The sequence below is a fragment of the Papilio machaon genome, chromosome 1 (assembly GCF_912999745.1).
Source record: "Papilio machaon chromosome 1, ilPapMach1.1, whole genome shotgun sequence".
In the NCBI taxonomy this organism is placed as follows: Eukaryota; Metazoa; Arthropoda; class Insecta; order Lepidoptera; family Papilionidae; genus Papilio; species Papilio machaon.
Window position 1 is genome coordinate 7,950,391 of NC_059986.1, and position 20,196 is coordinate 7,970,586.

General features: G+C 32.7%; 1 protein-coding gene across 1 annotated transcript; it reads right to left on the minus strand.

The window, feature by feature from the left end:
* Positions 1 to 1,362: 1,362 nt before the first annotated feature.
* On the minus strand, positions 1,363 to 19,255 carry LOC106713762 (ras-related and estrogen-regulated growth inhibitor-like protein). Its single transcript, XM_014506620.2, has 7 exons — positions 19,043 to 19,255; positions 10,090 to 10,183; positions 8,549 to 8,605; positions 8,210 to 8,310; positions 4,404 to 4,592; positions 2,308 to 2,485; positions 1,363 to 2,023 (listed from the first exon to the last, which is right to left on the minus strand). Exons 2-7 carry the CDS (start codon positions 10,160 to 10,162, stop codon positions 1,920 to 1,922), a joined length of 702 nt encoding a protein of 233 aa, XP_014362106.1. The 5' UTR covers positions 10,163 to 10,183; positions 19,043 to 19,255; the 3' UTR covers positions 1,363 to 1,919.
* Positions 19,256 to 20,196: the final 941 nt, after the last annotated feature.

Sequence of the window (20,196 nt, forward strand, 5' to 3'; positions counted from 1 at the left end):
TAATAAAATTGTAGTACCACAAATTTAACTCTTTCAGGTATTATTAAGATTGGTTAGATATAGATGCTAACCGCTTTTGTGGATTCAAATTTTTAGATTTAATACCATGCAATCTTAAAAACAATACTCAGCGGTTATACTATATATACAGTAGATTATATATTTGTTATGTATAGGAAATAGCTTTTGAAGTATTCCAAAATTCTTTTTTTGTACTATTGCGTTTTCTTGTACTTCATTGTACTCTTTACCTAGGTAATTTATATCTATATAAAGAAAAAATAATTACATCTTTGGTATATAAAGAGGGTAATTTCCATAACTATATAGTATTTCATATTCAATGAAAATAAATTATAAATGTATAATTAGAAAGATATTAACGCACATTGATAAATCTTTGGCACATGCATAGGTACAGTCACTATCGTTCGCGGTGTTCCAAGTAACAACAAAGTTACCTAACACCGAATTTAAACTTCACCCCTTCTTACTCACGAAATCGCACTGCAGTGACACTAGTATTGATACGTATTGTCGTACCTTACATTATCTTTGACAAAACAGAGACAACAATATGTATTTCGAAACTTACAATTTATATAAACAATCAGGATGAAAAAGAACAGCCGACTATAACATGCATTGTAACGCTACTACTGATCTCTACAAATACATATAGGCCATTGCTTGGAAATTACACCTTTTGCTTCATTCTGACAAGCCTGTTCAAGTTCCTTACAGACATTCTATATCTACTAATATTTCAAATCACCACTAGCAGCCAGAACCGTCAGAGTTAAAATAGCGAAATAGGTACAAAATGTCACGGTTTATTGCTTGTACATGTATAGAGGTCAGTGACACTTAAATAGTGTGGAATACGCATTGTTACAATATTTACGATCATAATCGTTATTGTTAGAGTACCACCAGCGAAGCTTACTGTACATTTGTAGCTTAATATAAGCACAGTCGTGTCACAAATATATAACCTAAAAAGTTTCATTCTATAATTTTTTTTTAATTACTAATTACTTGAGACATAATTTCCTTAACTCCATGACTTCAGTCATTTGTAATTGCAACAATTATAGCACTTGAAAATATTTCTACGGCAAAAAATTGATTCTATTTCCATCGTTTTAATTTCATTTAGCTATTGATGAATGAGATATTTACAATTTTACGTTTATATTAATTTTTGCAAAATTATTGTCATAACTACCAAATTGAACGTAATTACACATTCATAGTAAACACAATTAACTATGTTACGGTTTCGTCTGTAGTTATCATAGACACATTTATCACCCCTTCTATTTTCTTAGAAAAAAACAGAGACAATAATATCTGGTAATACATTCACATTTATAATCCAATAGAAGCGATACACAATAAAGCACTAACTGCACCGACACTTAGAGTTCATATCTTAATGTCTAGTTACCAAATTGTTGTTGGTAAACAAAAGCCCTCGTCTCCTTCCCATATACCACTAACATTACCTTGTCACGTTCACTTATAGTATGCATTTCATATCATCTTTTGTTTCCTATAAAATCATTTCATAGATAATTCAACTCTACTTGGCGCGTAAAAGTAAGCACTCTCTGTATCAGACGCACATAACGCACAATATCATATTGGGCGCCAAAATGAGTTGAATTATCCATACACCAGTGTCTGTAGAAATACGGCACGATTAAATATTTATCACATCGATATTTCTAGAAAAGATACCAATATGCCTGTTATCACGTTTACTAATCCATAATTTAGCCAATAAACTGGTGTCTCACTTCGTCTTTTCTTCACCAAAAGTTTGTTTAAATTCCCGCTGATAGTGGTGTGGGGGAGGTGAACCTCGAGGGCACTGGGAGGCAGGCCAGCCAGGCGCCGGCTAGGCATCAGCGCGGTCAGGGCGCGGCGGCGGCCAGAGGAGGTCGCGAGGGCGCCGGCACTCGTGGACACGCCACAACAGACCCGCTGCGACTCGTGCCGCTGGAGTTCGTCGTAGTTCCTGAAGATAGAGAAGATGTTGATAAGTAATTGTGACACTTAGAAGTGTTTTTAAAAAGTTGTTAGAAAAATAGCATGTGGTAAATGAATAAGCTGTGGCTGTGGCACAAGTCATTGATACACGGAACAATTCTCGTAGAATAGAGGGCCTTGAGTGCAAAGGGGTTAAGAAACACACTGGACGGGATATTGTAAATATATTATGAAGATTCATAGAGGAAGCCCACACATTTGTGATGTGTGTTGTCTGATGTAGTCAAACACAGGCTCTTTAAACCTACTGACCTATTAGCGAGCCGAGCATCTTGGTGACTGAGAATTTCCTGGTGCGCTGGGGCAGGCGCACGTCGGCGAGCAGGCGGTCGACGCATCGATAGAGGTCGCCTGAGTTGTCGGCCACGCTCGCCTCACTAAACGACGCGCCGTGCGCCTGGCTCATCGCCTGACCCTCCTTTGTTGGCACCTGGAAACGAAAGAGATTTAAGTATGGCAGTTATAAAAAAGCTTATAGTATTTATTATTGTGTCATAATTTTAAAGAATATTAATAATGATTAGATATAAGTGAACTTTTAAAACCTGCAGCCGTGTATATTGAATACTATATACGACATGAGTACTTGATATGTAATATTAATAAACTATAAATAAATAATATTAACATGTTTGATGTTGAGGTGTCCTTAATATCGGAAAGTCACAATAAAGATTATATCAGACAATAAAGATAAAATACGGCGTATTATTTGTAAAATGCCGAGAGCGGCACAAATAAACATAATGAAAATTCTCTGTATTCGATCAGACATCGTTATTGGGATCATAATTTTCATCGATAATAAAGTAGCAATTGATTTGAATCGAAATCTTTAAATAAGAATCGAGACACTAAAATATATTTTTGTATTCAAAAACTACTCATTTTCGTTTACAAACAAATTGGAAAATTCTAGTGCACAAGTTTATTCAGAATATATGAATCAACACTACATTAAAATTTATAAACAATTCTGTATGATATATAAAATCTTATATATATAAAAGAAAGTTGTGTTAGTTACACCATTTATAACTCAAGAACGGCTGAATCGATTTGACTGAAAATTGGTGGGCAGGTAGCTTAGAACCAGGAAACGGACATAGGATAATTTTTACCCCGTTTTCTATTTTTTTTTATTCCGCGCGGACGGAGTCGCGGGAAAAAGCTAGTGTTTATATAATTTCATGATGCATTCTAAACTCGATAGCAAAATTGACTCAACAGACATAAGGAAAAAGTTGCAAAAATAAAATTTGTTCTAGTACATTTTTTTTTACACTAACCTGGACACTATCACATATATGCGAATAAAATCTTTTACTCTTGTTAGTTTTCAAACGTATTTCTTAGTCTACTTCTATCTGTTCCTATTTGATATTATTTATTATAAATATTATTTATTTGTATAGATCATTCGTTATATGTCGGTTTTACAACACAAAAATAAATTTTAAATAAAGTAGTTCATGTCGAGCTTTGAATATATTCAACGTAGTCTAGCGAGCAAATCTCAATGGAGCCGACAAGGACGTTGTCTACGCTTATTGTCTCCGCGTGTCAAAAGTTTTGCAATATTGTCTGGCTCAGCGGTATGCAGCACGTGTACATATGTTACTAGTTACTAAAGACGAACTGAAAATGTAAACAATATTGTAGCTACATGCATTCTTTTGTTTTTAGACACTGTAAGTTTTACTGTCCTTTGTTTTTATTAATAATTTTCCCTTAATTTTAAACATATTTTAGAATGAGTCTGAACACGATAATGAATGTTCACTTGTGCTCAAAATATAAATCTTTTATTGCCTTGATACTTTATTTTATTACAATTGTACATTAAGTAATATATTCAAGCTAATCTGTGTTCTTGTCCTTGATTAGCACTTAGCGTTTACTGGCTGCAATGAAAGTAAATATTAAGTACTTCGTCCTTGTCTTATGTTAATATTAGACGAATACTTAATACGGTCAAGAAAAGTCTAGAAACCTGATATTTATTTTCTCGTGAAACAATTAAGAAATATCGACGCCTACGCGATGACATTTAAGTACTGGGAATTTAATCTAATTAAAGAAGACTTGTTGTTGAAATGAACTTAAAAGGGAGGGGAAAATTATTTAACTTAAATGTTGATTAAAATAAAATAATTTAAAAAGTAATATGAATTTGCTGTTTGTAATTAAGTCACGTTTGTTTTCAATAGAGATCCCTGGACCTTCTTCAATCGCACTCGAACTTGGCCCCTGAGGGTCTAGTCACTTGTTATTGAGTCAAGTCACACGTACCGTATCCCCTCTCCTCAAAAGGCAAAGTATCTTATAGAATCTTAAAAGTTCCTCACCTGTCTTAAGTGATCCAAGTCAGTCTTGTTCCCGAGAAGTGCGAGAGGCATGGTTGCAGAGGTTGACCCGTGCGCGGGACTGCCTTGGGGCGGGTTCTTTTTTAATGTGTTCAAAACTTCTGTAGCGTATTCAAAACTGCTTCTGTCTGTTACGGAGTAAACTAAGAGACACGCGTCAGCCCATTGTATCTGTAACAATAATAAGTCAACATTTAATATATTTACATGTAGACATTTGATTCATCGTCCACGTTTTTTGAGAGTTTCACATTCGTATATCTAGGTTTTAGGTAAAAGTTGGAAACAAAAAACTTGAGTACAATACGTAAGTTTTTTATGCAAACCGACAAAGCGATGAAAAACAATAGAAGCTAGACAGACAGGAGGCTATGATGTACTAGGTATTTGTAGCTACGAATGTATAGACTAATTTTTATTTCACTTCAAGAAAACGTACTGTGTTATGATAAACAAAAACACAATTTATTTACATACTCGTAGTTTTGCTCATTTAAAATGCTTATTGTTTTTGTAAGATATTTCTAATGGTTAACAGAACGATTTCTTGGTTTTCTTGTGCGTCCAAAAAGACGGATTATAATGACGTAATAAATGGAAAATCTATCGTAGTAACTATTATTTTGGTTTTGGCACGTACACGTACTATGTATACATTTATATGAATAAACTTGAAGTAATAGAAACATCGTCATGGATACTTGTGCTATTTGTCTAGTCTTGCGCAAGTGAAGTTACGTTACAACTATTATTAGTTACAATATCAAAATAACAATAACAAGAGTGTTGGCGTATACATATTCCTATATAAATCCCTCGTATGTAGAAATGACCTTGTTAATTCAAATTTTCAGTGTTTAAAAAGATATCGGATAACATCCGTGTTTGAAAATATCTTGGCGATGTGTAAATTTTGTTAATTAACATAAGTTAGTTTTAACGTAGATTTATAAATAACAAAATAATTGTGCCAGGATTTGAAACTGGGAAACTACAAATCTCTACCCACGCTATATTTGTTTTGTTTTTTATGGTGCTTTTAAAATAAATCTATATGTGAAAAAATCTCACAAAGACGCTAAGCGTCCACAAGTCGGTATAGGACGCATCGCACTTATCACGTCAAACGGATTTTAATATTGGACAGACTTGTATGAAACTATTTAAAGTGTTTAAACTTTCGTGAGAGTATAATAAATTAATTAAGAACAGCTTAAATCCTGTATTATCGTCCGGTGACGGTACCGACTAGTACGGAAGTAGTCGGTCGTCGGACAATCATACGTGAGTTAAGCCGTTCTTAATTCATCAAACTATTTGCTGACAGTTCACAATTGCTGTATAGAGATTCACCAATGTATTGATATAGATTGATGATGATATAAAGATACTAGATTCAGTATGGCTGTCTACGTTTTATGGTTGCGTAAATTAATCGAGATGTATAATGTTCGCGCATAAAATGTTACGATTCCGCTCTGACTTTTCTGAATGTTATTGTTGAGCACGAAAGCTATACGTACGATACGTTATATGAAATCGGTAGCTCACTTTAATGGCCTCTTATGTTTTCTTAGTTTCACGGTCTTCCTTATGATTCGTAGTTTTATTGAAGCTGGAGAATATAATAATGTGCGCGTAAATTTTTTCCGGTATGGGATTTAAAGATCTGCTACGTACAACTACTACGTGATTTTTATTTATATTTCGTCTGCAGTGAACTTGCACCGTCTTAAGAAATATACAGAATTACGAGTATATTGCTATCACCATTTATAAGAACAGAATGAGAGGGATAGTTATATGTTTTGGTACATATGTTTCGGTAGTGGAAACTAACACAGTTAACCAATAATGATTTGCAACCACTGTTAAACAAAATACTTAGTAACATCGCATATAATTGTTTTTTTTTTACATCAGAAAACATATAATCATTATTATTATTGCCTCGTATATACCATATGATTTTAAAATAATTTAATATTGAAAAAAGGGTTAATTTGATTTACAGTGACATGAGATTAGATATATGTAAAATGAGTATTCGAATACATCTGGTCTCGATGAATAATTACTGTGTCGGAGTCAGCATTCTTGTTTAAATATAGCTCTAGAGCAAGTCACGGGCGTACCCTGAATAGTAGAATACAAACTGTTTCCGCCATATTGTTATTCATCAGTTCTAGTAAATTAAATGAGAGCTTTGTATAGTACGAAAGAATAAATCAAATGTTTTCGACGACATTTTTAATAAATGGGATTGTTACAATTACGGGCATTTGGAAAGTGATATTTTATATTTTCAATTTGATACTTGTAAATTAGTATAAATTCTATACATAAGAATTAATGTTTTCCACAACATCTATTGTGAGCTCTCGCGGAAGTAAAAAAACAATTAAAATAAACTTACAAACCGATAATTTAATATTTTAACTGTTATATTACGAAGAATCGAAAACTAATTTTATTTCTCTTTGGCGCCTAATAATGGTCAGCAAGAATTATGATACAGACTGATTTATAACGACAATAATGCAAAATAATAAAAATAAAATAAAGATAAAATTATTTTTACATTCTCAATTTCCGTTACATCAATTAAATTATAAAAATAAATATAAATCTATTTTTTGTTTGAATTAATAAAAGCAAAAAAAATTGACGGTTCCGTCTACAAAAAAAAAGTAACAGTTGAATCGGTTTAGATTTTTTTCTATTAGATACGAGCAGTAATTAGAAACTGACGTTAGCCGAGGTTCGAATCAGAAATAAAACTTTTACGTTTTGCGATTTTTGGCAGCGCTAATTCCACAGGATTGAGGTGATTGCGTACGGTGAAAAATATATGCCAAGTTTATACATCAAAGTACAACGAACTATCCTTTACACGCGGTTCCGTTTGAACAACGCAAATTTTACGAGAAAGAAAAACGTAACAAAACATACGATGTTACATTCGCATTTATAATTTTTTTAGAATCTCCAAAGAGTAAAACGTAGAGTACAATTATTATAGTAGGAGTGTAAACAGTGTGAGTCAGAGCGTGGCCCGGTCACTAGAACGTATAGTGTTGGAGCATATTTTCCCAGCGCTAGTATTATTGGTGGCGATTAACCCAGTTGTAGTGATATAAAACAGTTTCAGACTTCGTTTAATCTTTGATTAGTTTGCGGAAGGGACCACTACAACATATCTTCAGAATCGATCCAGACTTATTACTACGAGTGTTGAGACATAAAAATATTACAGTGATAACTGGGTTAGCTAAATCAAAGAACTCGGGAAGCGATCCGGAACTAGGCTACTTGTTATTTGAGCGCATATCAGCGCGTAACTAATACGCAATAAATGTTTCCTGATGTTTTTAATATGTTTACGCGATATTTAGCGAAAACTGTTACACTTGTAATAGTTCGAAGGTGATAAAAACGCGATCCAGCCCGTGTTGTGATGGGCTGCGAAAATAAAAATGCAATAACATGGCCTCGGGAATGAGTTTGGGGAAATCGCAGTTATTCTCGACTGTGTGATATAGTGAGTGTGTTGTTGTTTAGAGCGGCCTAAAAGGTCGTTCAACGTTTCGAGTTTGCGCTTGTTTTGTGAAGGTGAAGATGATTGACTGCTCAACAAGGTCCCGGCTTGAACTGGATTAACCTACATACGAATATTTATGTTGCGTTATGAATCAAATGGACCATCGTAAAGATACCAAATCTTCCTATATCACAAACGTTAGGATTACTGCTTGAATATAGTCAGAAAAAATGGTTTTTCTTTTTACCTGTTCCGCTGGAAATTTATCAGTGTTGGACCCGGAGACGTCAATGACCTCCAATTCGACTGGCATTCCATTAATTGGGACTGTCTGTTTGTATAGGAGATCTGTTGAAAAAAAAAAACATAATTAAAAGTAAGAAACTTTAAATAATATTGACTAAAACAAAAAAATTATTGCATTAAATTTATTTAAATGAATTATAAAATATTTTCAGCATCATTAAAGCAATTATCTTTTTAATTATAATTATTTAGTGTTTTTTTCGGAATTAAAAATGTATCATTTTGAATTGGGTTCGGAAATTATTTTGTTTTTAATACACTTAATTTCAAAAATACTAACCTGTATTTGAATGATATTCTCCAATGTATCTCCTTGTTAGATATCGGACGATCAAAGCTGTAACAAAGCATAACTTTAAGCTCAATATGTATTGATTTTCATATAATTTCCGACTACATGACTACGCAGTAATGATGTATGACGTATAAATAAAGTCAAGGAAGTTATGTTATGTTTAAATTTGTATCATTAATATTACAAGCGTAAAAAATATTAATAGTTCCTAATCCAAACTAGAGACCGGTGAATCAATATTAAAACATCTGTTACCCGCATTAGATGAGCCAAGGATTTTTTTGTTTTCAAACAATAGAGGTAAGCCCCATTTTATATTTCTGGCGTACACTCCGCCTATAAGCCACAACATTTCGCTTATTGTTAATTGTTTTTAAACCTGGCAATCCTGATTGACATTTACAATTCGCGAATATGAAACTGGATTGATTGTTTTGGGTTTTTGGTTTGTTTAAGAAATTGCGGTCACAGTTCGTGTTACATCATTCGTTGATTCGGTCATTCCGTTTGTTATGGTTTATGTAATTTCATGTAGGTCAGCCATTTTGTTTCCTTTGCATATCTCGAACGTTCCATTTTCTAGGTTAGGTGAGTCAATTGCAAAGGAAATTGAAATGTAAATATATAATATGCGCAGTTATTTAAGGTAAAACGCATTGTGCTATAACATTATCTCCTAAATTACTATTTTTTTGAGCGTAATTTCTAAAAAAGTTTTTGTTCGTTAATCGCTACGGCGCGCGTTCGTCTGCTGATGTAATGGACTAACAAGTTTGACTAGCGGTAGTTAAATATTCATTAAATCATGAAAACAAAAGTACAAAGTAGCAAATAATGTTATTCCAAACAAAAAGCTGTAACCGAAGTCCTAAATAAATGTTTTTTGAATTTGTACAAATATCCAGACGGGTTAACATAAACGTAAAAGAAAGTAGAATTGAACGCGGCTTCATGTTTCATAAAATTATAATAAAGTGAGAGCAAACTGAAAATACTTCCCGTCGACCGTAAACCTTTCACATTATGATAGGCACTCACGGCCATTTGGGTCGAGAGATGTAATCAATAAAAAGACGGAAGGTTTTAAAAGAAAAATAATTTATGTCACGTTAAAAGATTTACCCAAATACTTTCAGTTTCAAGTGTTAAATGTAAAATGTATCTCGTATTACCAAATTATGGAAATACATAACTGATTTTATATACTTATAGTCCTCTCTCTAATGGATACCAATTGTCAAGACAGAAAGCTTGTAGAACAGCAGTAGAGTCTGTTGACCTGGCAACTGACTTTTAAATTTATGCTATCGTATTTATAGCTATAACTTTCACATCCCAAAGCTTTAACCGAGAGCAAAGAAACATAAATTAGCGAGACAATAAAATAGTAAAAATACGCAATTCTTCTAATTGTGATGACGTCAAAAGTTAACAATTCTTAACGCAGCACAATGTGAAGTAAATGTGGTAGTAATTATAGTGAATGGGAGATAAGTGTTAGTTATTTCGTTTGTGATGTGTCTCACCTGACTTTCCGACGCGAGAGCTCCCGATGACGGCGATGCGAACACGCGGCGGCCCGGCGCGCTCGTCCCTCATGCTTCTGATTTATGCTTGACTCTGGAACGATAAAACTTATTGGAGTTTTTTTTTATCTCGCTACCTGCCTGGAATAATTTATACACCAACACGTGCCGATGCCGCCTAGATTATTTTATTTAATATAATAAAAATGGTTTATGACGGAAATGCGATAGTCAATTCGAGATATATTTCATAGGTTGTTTATCCGTTTTTCTTTGGACCGTGGCTGATATTGTTTGTTTCTTTTTGTATATTTCACTGTCTGTTAGAAATAAAATTTATAAGCGTGGTGTGGCGATCTCGATTGACTTTATTTCATAAAGCAGTTAACACTGTTTTATAACGGTAATGTGATAATCAATTTTGTATATTTCGGGTGTAATTTCCATGAGCTTTCCACACATGTGGTTGCAATTAGCCATTTAATTACATTTGAAGAATTAAATCACAATGAAGACGGTGGTTTTGGCAGTCATGACTTCCGTTTATTGGGTGCAATTGGATTTGTATGACGTCAACATCCCTTTATGAACGAACTGCGAGCGTCACCGGACAGTCTAATTTACTATTTTTGTGAACACTAAAGTAATTTTACAACAAGAAGTGACGGATGAAACTGTGAATGACTTTAGGTGCATCGTAACAAATGGGTAGGTATTTCAAATATGCGACTACATGCCAAGACTAAAATAATGTAGAAGAAAATTTTAAACAAGAATTCGTTAAAATATTTTCTTACAGCAGCGTTGAATGAAATTTTGACGAGTTTCTTTTTAAAATAATTTTAACTAGTGTAGTCACCAATAGCCACAGAGAATGTTAGTTCTTGTGTATGTTCTTTTTTATATGTGGAAAGAAAAATTTTATTTGTAATAAAAATAGACGTTAGCGACAAAACAATACGCGATTGTATTGAATGACATATAAGGTCATGCGGAGTATTAATTGAATATGGCCGTCTTGCGTCAGCACAGGATTGACCTGAGGTTGAATAACCCTATATGTGACTAATTTACTCTCTTCATACGAACAATTCGGAAGCACTACGAGTTTCTTTTATTCACAAGTACTTTATGGGCAAAGTACTTGATGTTTCGCTCTCTTTAACCTTTCTAGGTCAAAATTTAACCGTCAAAATCAATATTCGATCTCGAACTATTTTTGCTTTTCCGCGTTGTTTTTATTTGATATTTTTAATAAATTAAGTAATTTAACCGATCTCAAGAGAGCAATAGTTATCGAAAATCATGAACTATAGTTAAGTGCTGAGTTTAGCAGCTCATTTTAAAAATTTGCTCTCTTTTTGTTCTCGTTTAAAAAGGAATAAAAATGCAAAAAAAAATTTTGGCAAAAGTACATGTTTGACTGTATGAAGATGTCTTTTTAAGTAAAGAAATAAAGCAGATTGTTTACTGGAAAAATAAATAATAAACTTAAAACGGTGCAAAGCATGCGCCGCCAAAATCTTGTTTGCATGTGATGAAGAAAAATATTTTAAAAACAACACTAAAAAAATTATATTCTTTTTTATATAACGTTTGCTGCGTTATTTTCAAACACGATATTTTTGTAATAAAGGAAATAGAAGGTGTTAAAAACCCTGTACATTAATATCGCCAACACACAACTTTGAAGATAATTTATTTTCTTTTTAATGTGGAGTATTAGAATATTTCTCTTGTTTCAAATCAATTTTTTTTTCTCAATTTTATTGCTCACGGATCCCTAATGTTCAGCCACTGCGTAATTGTCGCGCCCGACGGAACAGGGATTTATTTACGTTTGGCGCCAATATAAATATATTTTGGTGGCATCTGAATGCGGCTTATAAAAAGTGTCGGTGACGTCCCATCAAATACGAAGATTTTTGAATATATAGAATTTTAATTTGAGATATTTTTTTATTGCGACAAAAAGCTAAACTATAACTAACTATATATATATATATAATACAATAACTGTCACATTCTAAATCATTAAATGGTAACTTAAGCAGTACCTTAGTGCAGATTTCCCATACGAAACTACACTAAAGAAGCCTTAGTGTAGACTAAGGAAGCCCCTTAGTGTGACCATTTGATCGCACTGATTGTGGCAGCCAAAATATAAATACTGTGTTTTGTAAACGTAGACAAATTAACATCATTTCCATTTAAATTATTAATATTAAATGTAAACATCATCAAGTATATTTTAAATTTCGGTCACTAAATCATAATTAAAAGAAAAATTTACAAATTACAAGGAAATTCGAGAAATAAGAGGCACTTAATCGATTCCATCTGATACAAGGTCTGGTATTAGTTGTGCAATCTTATAAGGCTTAGCTATATTGACTGTCGATCCTTAGAGACCGTAAGTATCGGAAGCTCGCTTCGAGGACGTGCCCTTGCGACGCCGTCTGTCTACACCGAGTGTTTCCCATGCAATCAAGGTCCGAAGATTGTTGCTTGAGTATACGGACCTTGATATCGCTACGCTAATGTCAACATATCGATTATTGCAAGGTTGTGACGTAGCCTATGGATCAGGTTGATTATTTTGTTGACGGTACGCTACGTATACGTTATATATTATAAATACTAATCTTGACTCATACTCGACATAGAATCCGACTTATGAATGCATGGGTAAAAAAAAATATAATAGTCTAAAATTTATTGTTTCCATACATTTCTATTTATTGAGCATTATTTTACTTGATTAAGACCGGTCTGATCGTCATCATAATAAAGATACAGCCAACATTGAAAACTAGAATGCATGAAATAAAGACTTAAGATGTTATATGTAAAAGACTAGGATTGTGCACAAATTAAACAATCATAATTAGAAAGAGTAAGTTTAATAATCTAATACGAAGGTAATAGGATTTTTGCACTATTAACTATAGCAAAAAATATTCGTCCATGGTTCAAACATGACATCGGTCAACTTGTTTATTTATAGACGTGAAATAATATCTGTTATATACTTATAACTTTATATGTTGATAAGATAAATGCAGCTACGTCTAACATATTAGGTGATAAAGTTGATATGTAAGCACATAATTATGTATGTTATTGTTTATACGTCAGAAATATCAAAATAATAATATTAAATGTAATTATTTTGTAATCTCTGCCTATCACAAATGGAATACGGTTGCAAGTGTTATGTTATTTTACTCTCATAGATATAAACTAAACATATTCAAGTCTTTGTTTCAGCCTTTTTTTAATTCAATTTATTAATATTTTTTTTTGTTTCAAATCAACTCAATAAACTCAGACGTTGCTATCAATCTTTATACGTGGATACATAAAAATATAAAGTTATTAATATAGCCGAGGTTAAAACAGTTAACAGGTATTAAAAGAATAAAGTTTCAAATATACACCTGAGCTTGACCTATAATACTTTTTCAGTGTCGCGATACCGGCCCTGCGTTCCATCACGCCTCGGAACCTTTGTTTCACGATCAGACAAACAAAAGTTCAATGTTAACAGTATCAAACTAAATTTAAATAATTATTATAAACACAAGTCTTTTCCATGGGTTTGTATCTTGTTCTTTTTGATTGAGTATTTATGTATCCATTATTCATTCGGAATCCACAACACTGAGTGTAGAAGTAACCTTTTAGAAGAGTAGGTCAAAGACACGATGTTGTGACTAAGGGCCGGTGGATTCCCGATAAAAATTAGAATATACATGAAAGATTTACAAGGAGATGTAGGTCGATTTTAAGGTTGTAAACTTGACCTAGATTTGGACCTAACAATACGGTTTAACCCAGTTTTGATTGCACAATGTTTGGCCGAGTCATGTGAGGTTAGGCTGAGATATTGGGCTAATGAGGACTTTCGACTGCAATCTCGTGTAGTGTCGTATCGTTTTTTTGTCGTCCTTCGCCTATATAAACAATTTTTACGTTATGTTTTCAACACAAAAACCACGGAGGCAATTCGCGAATTTCTCACCACATGTTTCGACTTCATTTAAGCGAAAGCCATGTTACAGATTTTATTGCACCTATAAAAATATAGAGAATGTAAATCAACAAATTATTTTTAATTTCGTGTTCTTGTTTTTTTATAAAAGTATAGTTTTAAAATTGTTTATATTCACAGGATAATAAGGTTTTATTTCACCTATATCCTTAACATACCGATTTTATAATTTAGTATCGGGTTATTTTTAAATTCAATTTTTATTAGCCAACATTTTTTATAAGCCAATGTTATAACATGTGTTTCGGGCATTAGTAGCTGCTAACTAGTGAAGTGCATTGACCTCTATTGCCGTCTTACGGCCGGAATCCCAGCGCAAGCTTTGTTGGTTCCATTTCCGCATAGCTTTAAGCAAATATAGATCTTAAAACGCTGGAACCTACTTAAGTTTGTTTTTCAATTCTATATTTAACCAATTGAACTCTTTGCAAGCGAAAAAAATTTTTGAAATGACCAGAGAAAATATGTACACTCTGATTTTCAACTGAATTTTAAATTTATTTGTGATTTTTTACTATTATTTTAAACATTGATTTAAAGGCAAACGAAAAGGCTAGGTGGCGCTTTATGAACAAGATAAAATAAACACCGTGACGATGTAAGTCTATTGAAGTTTTAAAAATTATCGCGGAATTTCAAATAAAAAAGTATTTTAAAAGTTTAAGTGTCTGCGGACTGCTCATGCGGAAGTGTTTTAATTTTTTTTTCTAAACACTGTTCAAGGTCTCCGCTTTAATGTGTAACCGCGTTATTTTTACATAACTCTATTTGAAATCCCTAATACCTTTGGTCGTTTTCATTTTTATATGGGTAATAAAAATGTAACCTTGTAGAGTAACGGTTGTAGTTACTGCCCTGTGGTACATTTCTGAAGAAACCTCTAATCAGTCATACTGCCTATATGTTTAACAGTCACTACTTGCACACTAAAGAAAGCCCTTAACGGCCCTTAGCGGCTCTTCTTATAACAAACAATAAGCATAATAATACATATAAATACGAGCAAACAATTCTTAGCCAATCGAAATCATATAATTTTACACATCGTTTATTTTATTTTATTTATTTATTTTGGAAAATTTACACTTACACAGTTATACTTTCAAATATTACATGCCCCGCAAAACTGCTTACGCAGTTTGACTGCAGGTCACTCGCTTTACATTACTTAAATGGTTACAATGAATTTAACAAGTGTTTTTTTAATAATTGTTTAAATTTACCAAGTTTAGGCTCACGTCTTATGTCCTCAGGTAAACTGTTTAGTAAATATGGAACTCGTTTTTTTAACATTCTATCTCCATAGTAATTTTGTACCATGGGTATTTCAAATTCTCTTCAATTTCTCCAACTTAGTTCTGTCTACCTCACTGTTTTCAGATTACAAAGTTTTCAATAAAAAGTAGGCTACTATAAAGTAGTGTTATACAAAACATGCCCGCAGTTATTTTAATGAACTGACTGGATAGAATATAAACTAACGGAGTGGGCGTACTGCAAAGTCGACTGTGAAATTCATTGAAAATTTTCCGATCGATACGAAACAGAATGTATTTCTGTATAAAAACAATTTGTACCCATCAATTGTGACTGAGTTACAGATACTTAGACGTTTGCTTACTTCTGCTTGAGTCGAACAAATAGAGGATACATAAAACTGTTCCAACTTGAACATTCTTAAAAATACATCAGTGATATGCATTTTATTTAGATATACATAGCGAGATCAATCCAAAATTATTTTTGCAAACTGGTGTATTTATGAAGATGAATTTAATCGATACAATGCTATTTTTTCAATAAAATATACTTTATTTTAAACGGAAATAAATTGATTGTTAATAAATAAAGTTTATTAGTATTATTATGGAATAGGATAGTGAATCTCTAGTGGCAAAAATAATCTGCACAAGCCACACGGGACGATGTTGAAATATTTTTAACTTGCATCACAAAATGGACGGAGTTCATTTGATACAAAAAGATTTACGCAATATAACAATTTTAACAGAAATAAAAAAAGATGAAAGAAGCTTTAAAAGCGAATGATTTGATTTGTGATTGATATCATCAATGGAAGTCTAAAATCATTACGAAGTCGCGGCATTACTCATAAATCAAATCAACTGATATTCTTAGAGGCGATACTTTTAAAAATAACTTTATCGACAAATTCCACAGACGGAGTACTATTTCACTGTTATAAAAGAGAACTCTTGGTTTTTGTTTCGATTGTACGCGTGAATATTTCTCAATAATTTATTGAGTCTGTTACGTAACCGATATTGAAATGCTTATCGTTCTAAACTATTATGGAACGTGGCAAATTCCTTACGTAGCAAATTTTTATTAATTTGTAATTCTTATTATAATTTAATTAGAGTAGTCTTAATTGATTTGTAAAGCTGAAATCGATTTGTAAATACTTAATTAAAATTAAAAAAATTAAACGTTATCTGTTGTAATGAAACATGTTTCAAATATTTTGCACACAACGAACACTTGTGGAGTAGTCGCGTAGGTTACGTTACGTCATTTTACAACCGATGAGAGCTGTAACTCATCATGTGGTTGGCAATGTCAAGATCCTTGGCTTCGATACACTGCGTTCTTTATCGCTTGTGGATAAGAATTCCTAATCAAGAGATGTTTACAATCCCGTCTTATTAGATGTGATTATAAATTAAATTGTAATAGAGGTGTTCATACTTATATTTTACTTGTATACTATGCAATGGACACTATGTAATATTTAAAGAGTCAAATGGTATATGTATGAAATTAAAATTTTGCAATTTATGATTAGCATATAAGTCAAGATAACACGTTTTATTTCCGCCTTCTTTGGCAACAGAGAACTTTCAATTCAATTCTGTTTCAATGTTTTTATTTTAAATTATTTCTACCATGTCTGGTAAGCTTAATCACTCCATTAACGTGCCTGGAAAAGTACTTGACGGCTATTTATCAGTACAAGTGGCTGGGGAGTTTATTCTGTCCGCGCTTTACGTTGATAATGGAAATGTATGGGCAGCGGGGTGCCTACGCTGTACTAATGCCAGCGCTAGGAAAATGCCGCGGTATTTGGTTACCGCATAATACAAATATATATTAATTTTAAATGCTAACGATCTATATTTAAACGTTTTGTTAACCTAGAGTCTTTTTAGAATAGTTCCTGTATGATAAAGGATTTTGAAAATATTTATTAATTAGCATAGCATTTATTAATTAGATTAAGTGGCAGTAATAAATACTAAGGTACTGCTAAGTAAATATTAAATTAATTGGAGCAACAAGTTTTGCTTAAACTTGAGAAAATATGTTCTCGGCGTTTAAATTCGTCGCCGAATCATGTGGCAGTTTTGAATCGCTTGTTTGTTTAAATAAACTATACCTGACCGACGACTCAGCTTATGTTCTAATTTTTGAATTCGGAACTCATTAATCGCAACGGATGTTATTGAAAATGTTGACGGTAAAACCACACTGCTCTGTATATGAATTGAAATTGAATATATACGAAGGTATTCTTGGCTTAATTAAACTAATAAAAATGCGTCAAACTAAAAGCAAGACGAAGAAATTGTATAACAAAGCCAGACATTGTGTACTCATGGTCCGAGCAGTCTACAACAGATTTAGGCTGGAGTTTGCTTTGATTGTTTATATCATATTGCGTCTGTAAATCTTTGTAGCTTTCTCTGAGATTCTACATCATAATATTGCGTACGAGAGAACTGACTCATATGTTTGTACATCATACATTTTACTAATATTATAACATAACGGCTGAACGGACCGGGATGAAGTTTAGTACAGAGATATATTACAATTTGTTATAGTGTGTAGACTGCTTAATTTTTATTTTTTTTAATTCCGATGCAGTCGCAGTCAAAACCTAGTGCTTCATAAAATTTATATCTTCCAGAAGTCAAAGTTCAACAACAAATGTGCAATATCGATTATTGCGTTTGAAGGTTAAACGTCGGCACGTGTCAGAAAAATATTTTTCATTTTACGAAAATTAAATTATTCAGTTTTAAAGCATTACCTTTAAACTTATAAATACAGACTGGAATAAATAATAATTTTTTAAACCTTATTTCATTTTTTTTACTTTAGTACTTACAATGTTTATTTACTTTTTAATAGTACTTATGTTTAATAAAATCTTTAAAAGGTGATTTCAGGATGTTTCCTTATGCTTTCTAAAGGCAGTTAGGTAGGAGTAAACATAAAGTGCTACATTAATACAACAACCACTTTATATTTTTAACCAATTCAATGTTAAGCAAATATTATTTAATGTAACAAAAGACTGGTTTATCGCAAAGAAATGGAGCACACAACTATTTACTAGTATTTCATCGCTGCAACTCATGTAAATATGCGTAGCAAATGCTCGTAGCATTAGTATTGTTGTTTATAATTTTTTTTTATCTAAAATAATTTATAATTTAGAATATTGCTTTAAAACAAAATATCAAATTTAAATGTATGAAAAATGTTCTGAACACAATGCTCTACGTAGAAACCAATACCTCTAAGGTGTATAAATATCTACCTTTGAAAATGGTCGAAATCACCAAAACAATATGATAAGAGATATTCACAACTTATTACTTTTTGGTTAATATGAAAAACAAATACAATGTGAATATTTTTACCTGAAATATTTTTTACGTGTGAATGTTACATTTCCAAAAATCAAAAACAACATATCGTTGCGCTGTCAAACAAAAGACTCGTTGTAATATTAAGATCAATGTACACATGAGTAATGTGTAAACTTTTTCTAGTTTTTCCTTCATCTTTTCATAAAAATACAAGCTAATTCAAAATACAGATAGAAAATAAATATGAAAAACAATGAAATTTCATATTATTCAAACTCACCTGATTGTGACACAATATGGTTAGAGAAACCGGGTTCAAAGTTGGTAGGTTGATAGGAAGCCGGTCAGTTCTTAGACACTATTGGCGTACTGGTCACTGTACACTATGAATGAAAACTATCACTGCTATTAAATACTGTTCCTGATAAACAATTGGTTAATTTGATGTCGACAGAATGCTCACAGCGAGTTGGTCGTGTTATCCCGTGGAGCTTCGACGGACGACTGGGCGGCGCGCAGCTGTGCACTTCTATATATACGCGCGTAGCTAGCAACGGCCGCCCGCCCCGCGAGCGTTTTTCGTTTTCACGAAAATATCAGTGGAATCCAGAGCCTAATTTTCTTTGCCACTACTTACTCCGACACAATGGGAGCGTTGATCTCTGACAGGCGTGCAGCGAGACACAGCTGACCAGATTCTTTCAATTTCATCGTCCGATGACCGACTTTACAAACCCTCGTATACTTTTGAACTCCGTATTTGGTAGTGCTGTGTACAGACCTCATTTTGGTATAAATAAGTTTGTTAAGACCATGATTATCGTTGATGTTCTTATTAATGTCTCGACATTAAGAAATTAGCACAAGCTCTCTGGAATGCGAACGAAATTACATGTCTTGTGTTTTGTTTTATCTTTAACAACGGCACAGAGCCTCACAATGCTTGTACGAAAAAAAAATCAGATCAAGGATGCAATTGTTCACATGTAATAAACATTGATTTTCCTAAATGATTTTTATGGGTTTTGGCAGATTCTTGATTACATTCTTCTTTTTTATGACGCTTAGAAATCATATCTCAAATGTATATTATAATCATTTAACACTTCTATTACATGACGATAATCTAAACATTGAAATTTACGCGTTTATATAAACCAATTATCGGTTACGTAATTGTTCTGTGAACTAGAGTATTTCGTTCAATGGCTTACTGTAAGCCTCTGAAAGTTGAATTTAAATGAGAAATCCATGAATTATGTCATCGATGTAAACTGAAAGACTTTCACTGCAGGGCGATGACCTTTTGCAAGGATTGCCAAATGTGTCGCGTCAAGTGCTTAAAATCTTGTGGATTACAAAAACATACGACTTTATAATTTATTATAAATAGAGATAACTCAAACATAATATGTCTAACAGTTAATAATTTAA

Coding starts and splice junctions, on each gene's coding strand:
- LOC106713762 (XM_014506620.2), bottom strand. CDS start 10,162: ATGAGGGACGAGCGCGCCGGGCCGCCGCGTGTTCGCATCGCCGTCATC. Junction 2,486..4,403: donor ACTTGGATCACTTAAGACAG/GTGAGGAACTTT, acceptor TTTCGTTTCCAG/GTGCCAACAAAGGAGGGTCA. Junction 2,024..2,307: donor GATGCTCGGCTCGCTAATAG/GTCAGTAGGTTT, acceptor CTCTATCTTCAG/GAACTACGACGAACTCCAGC.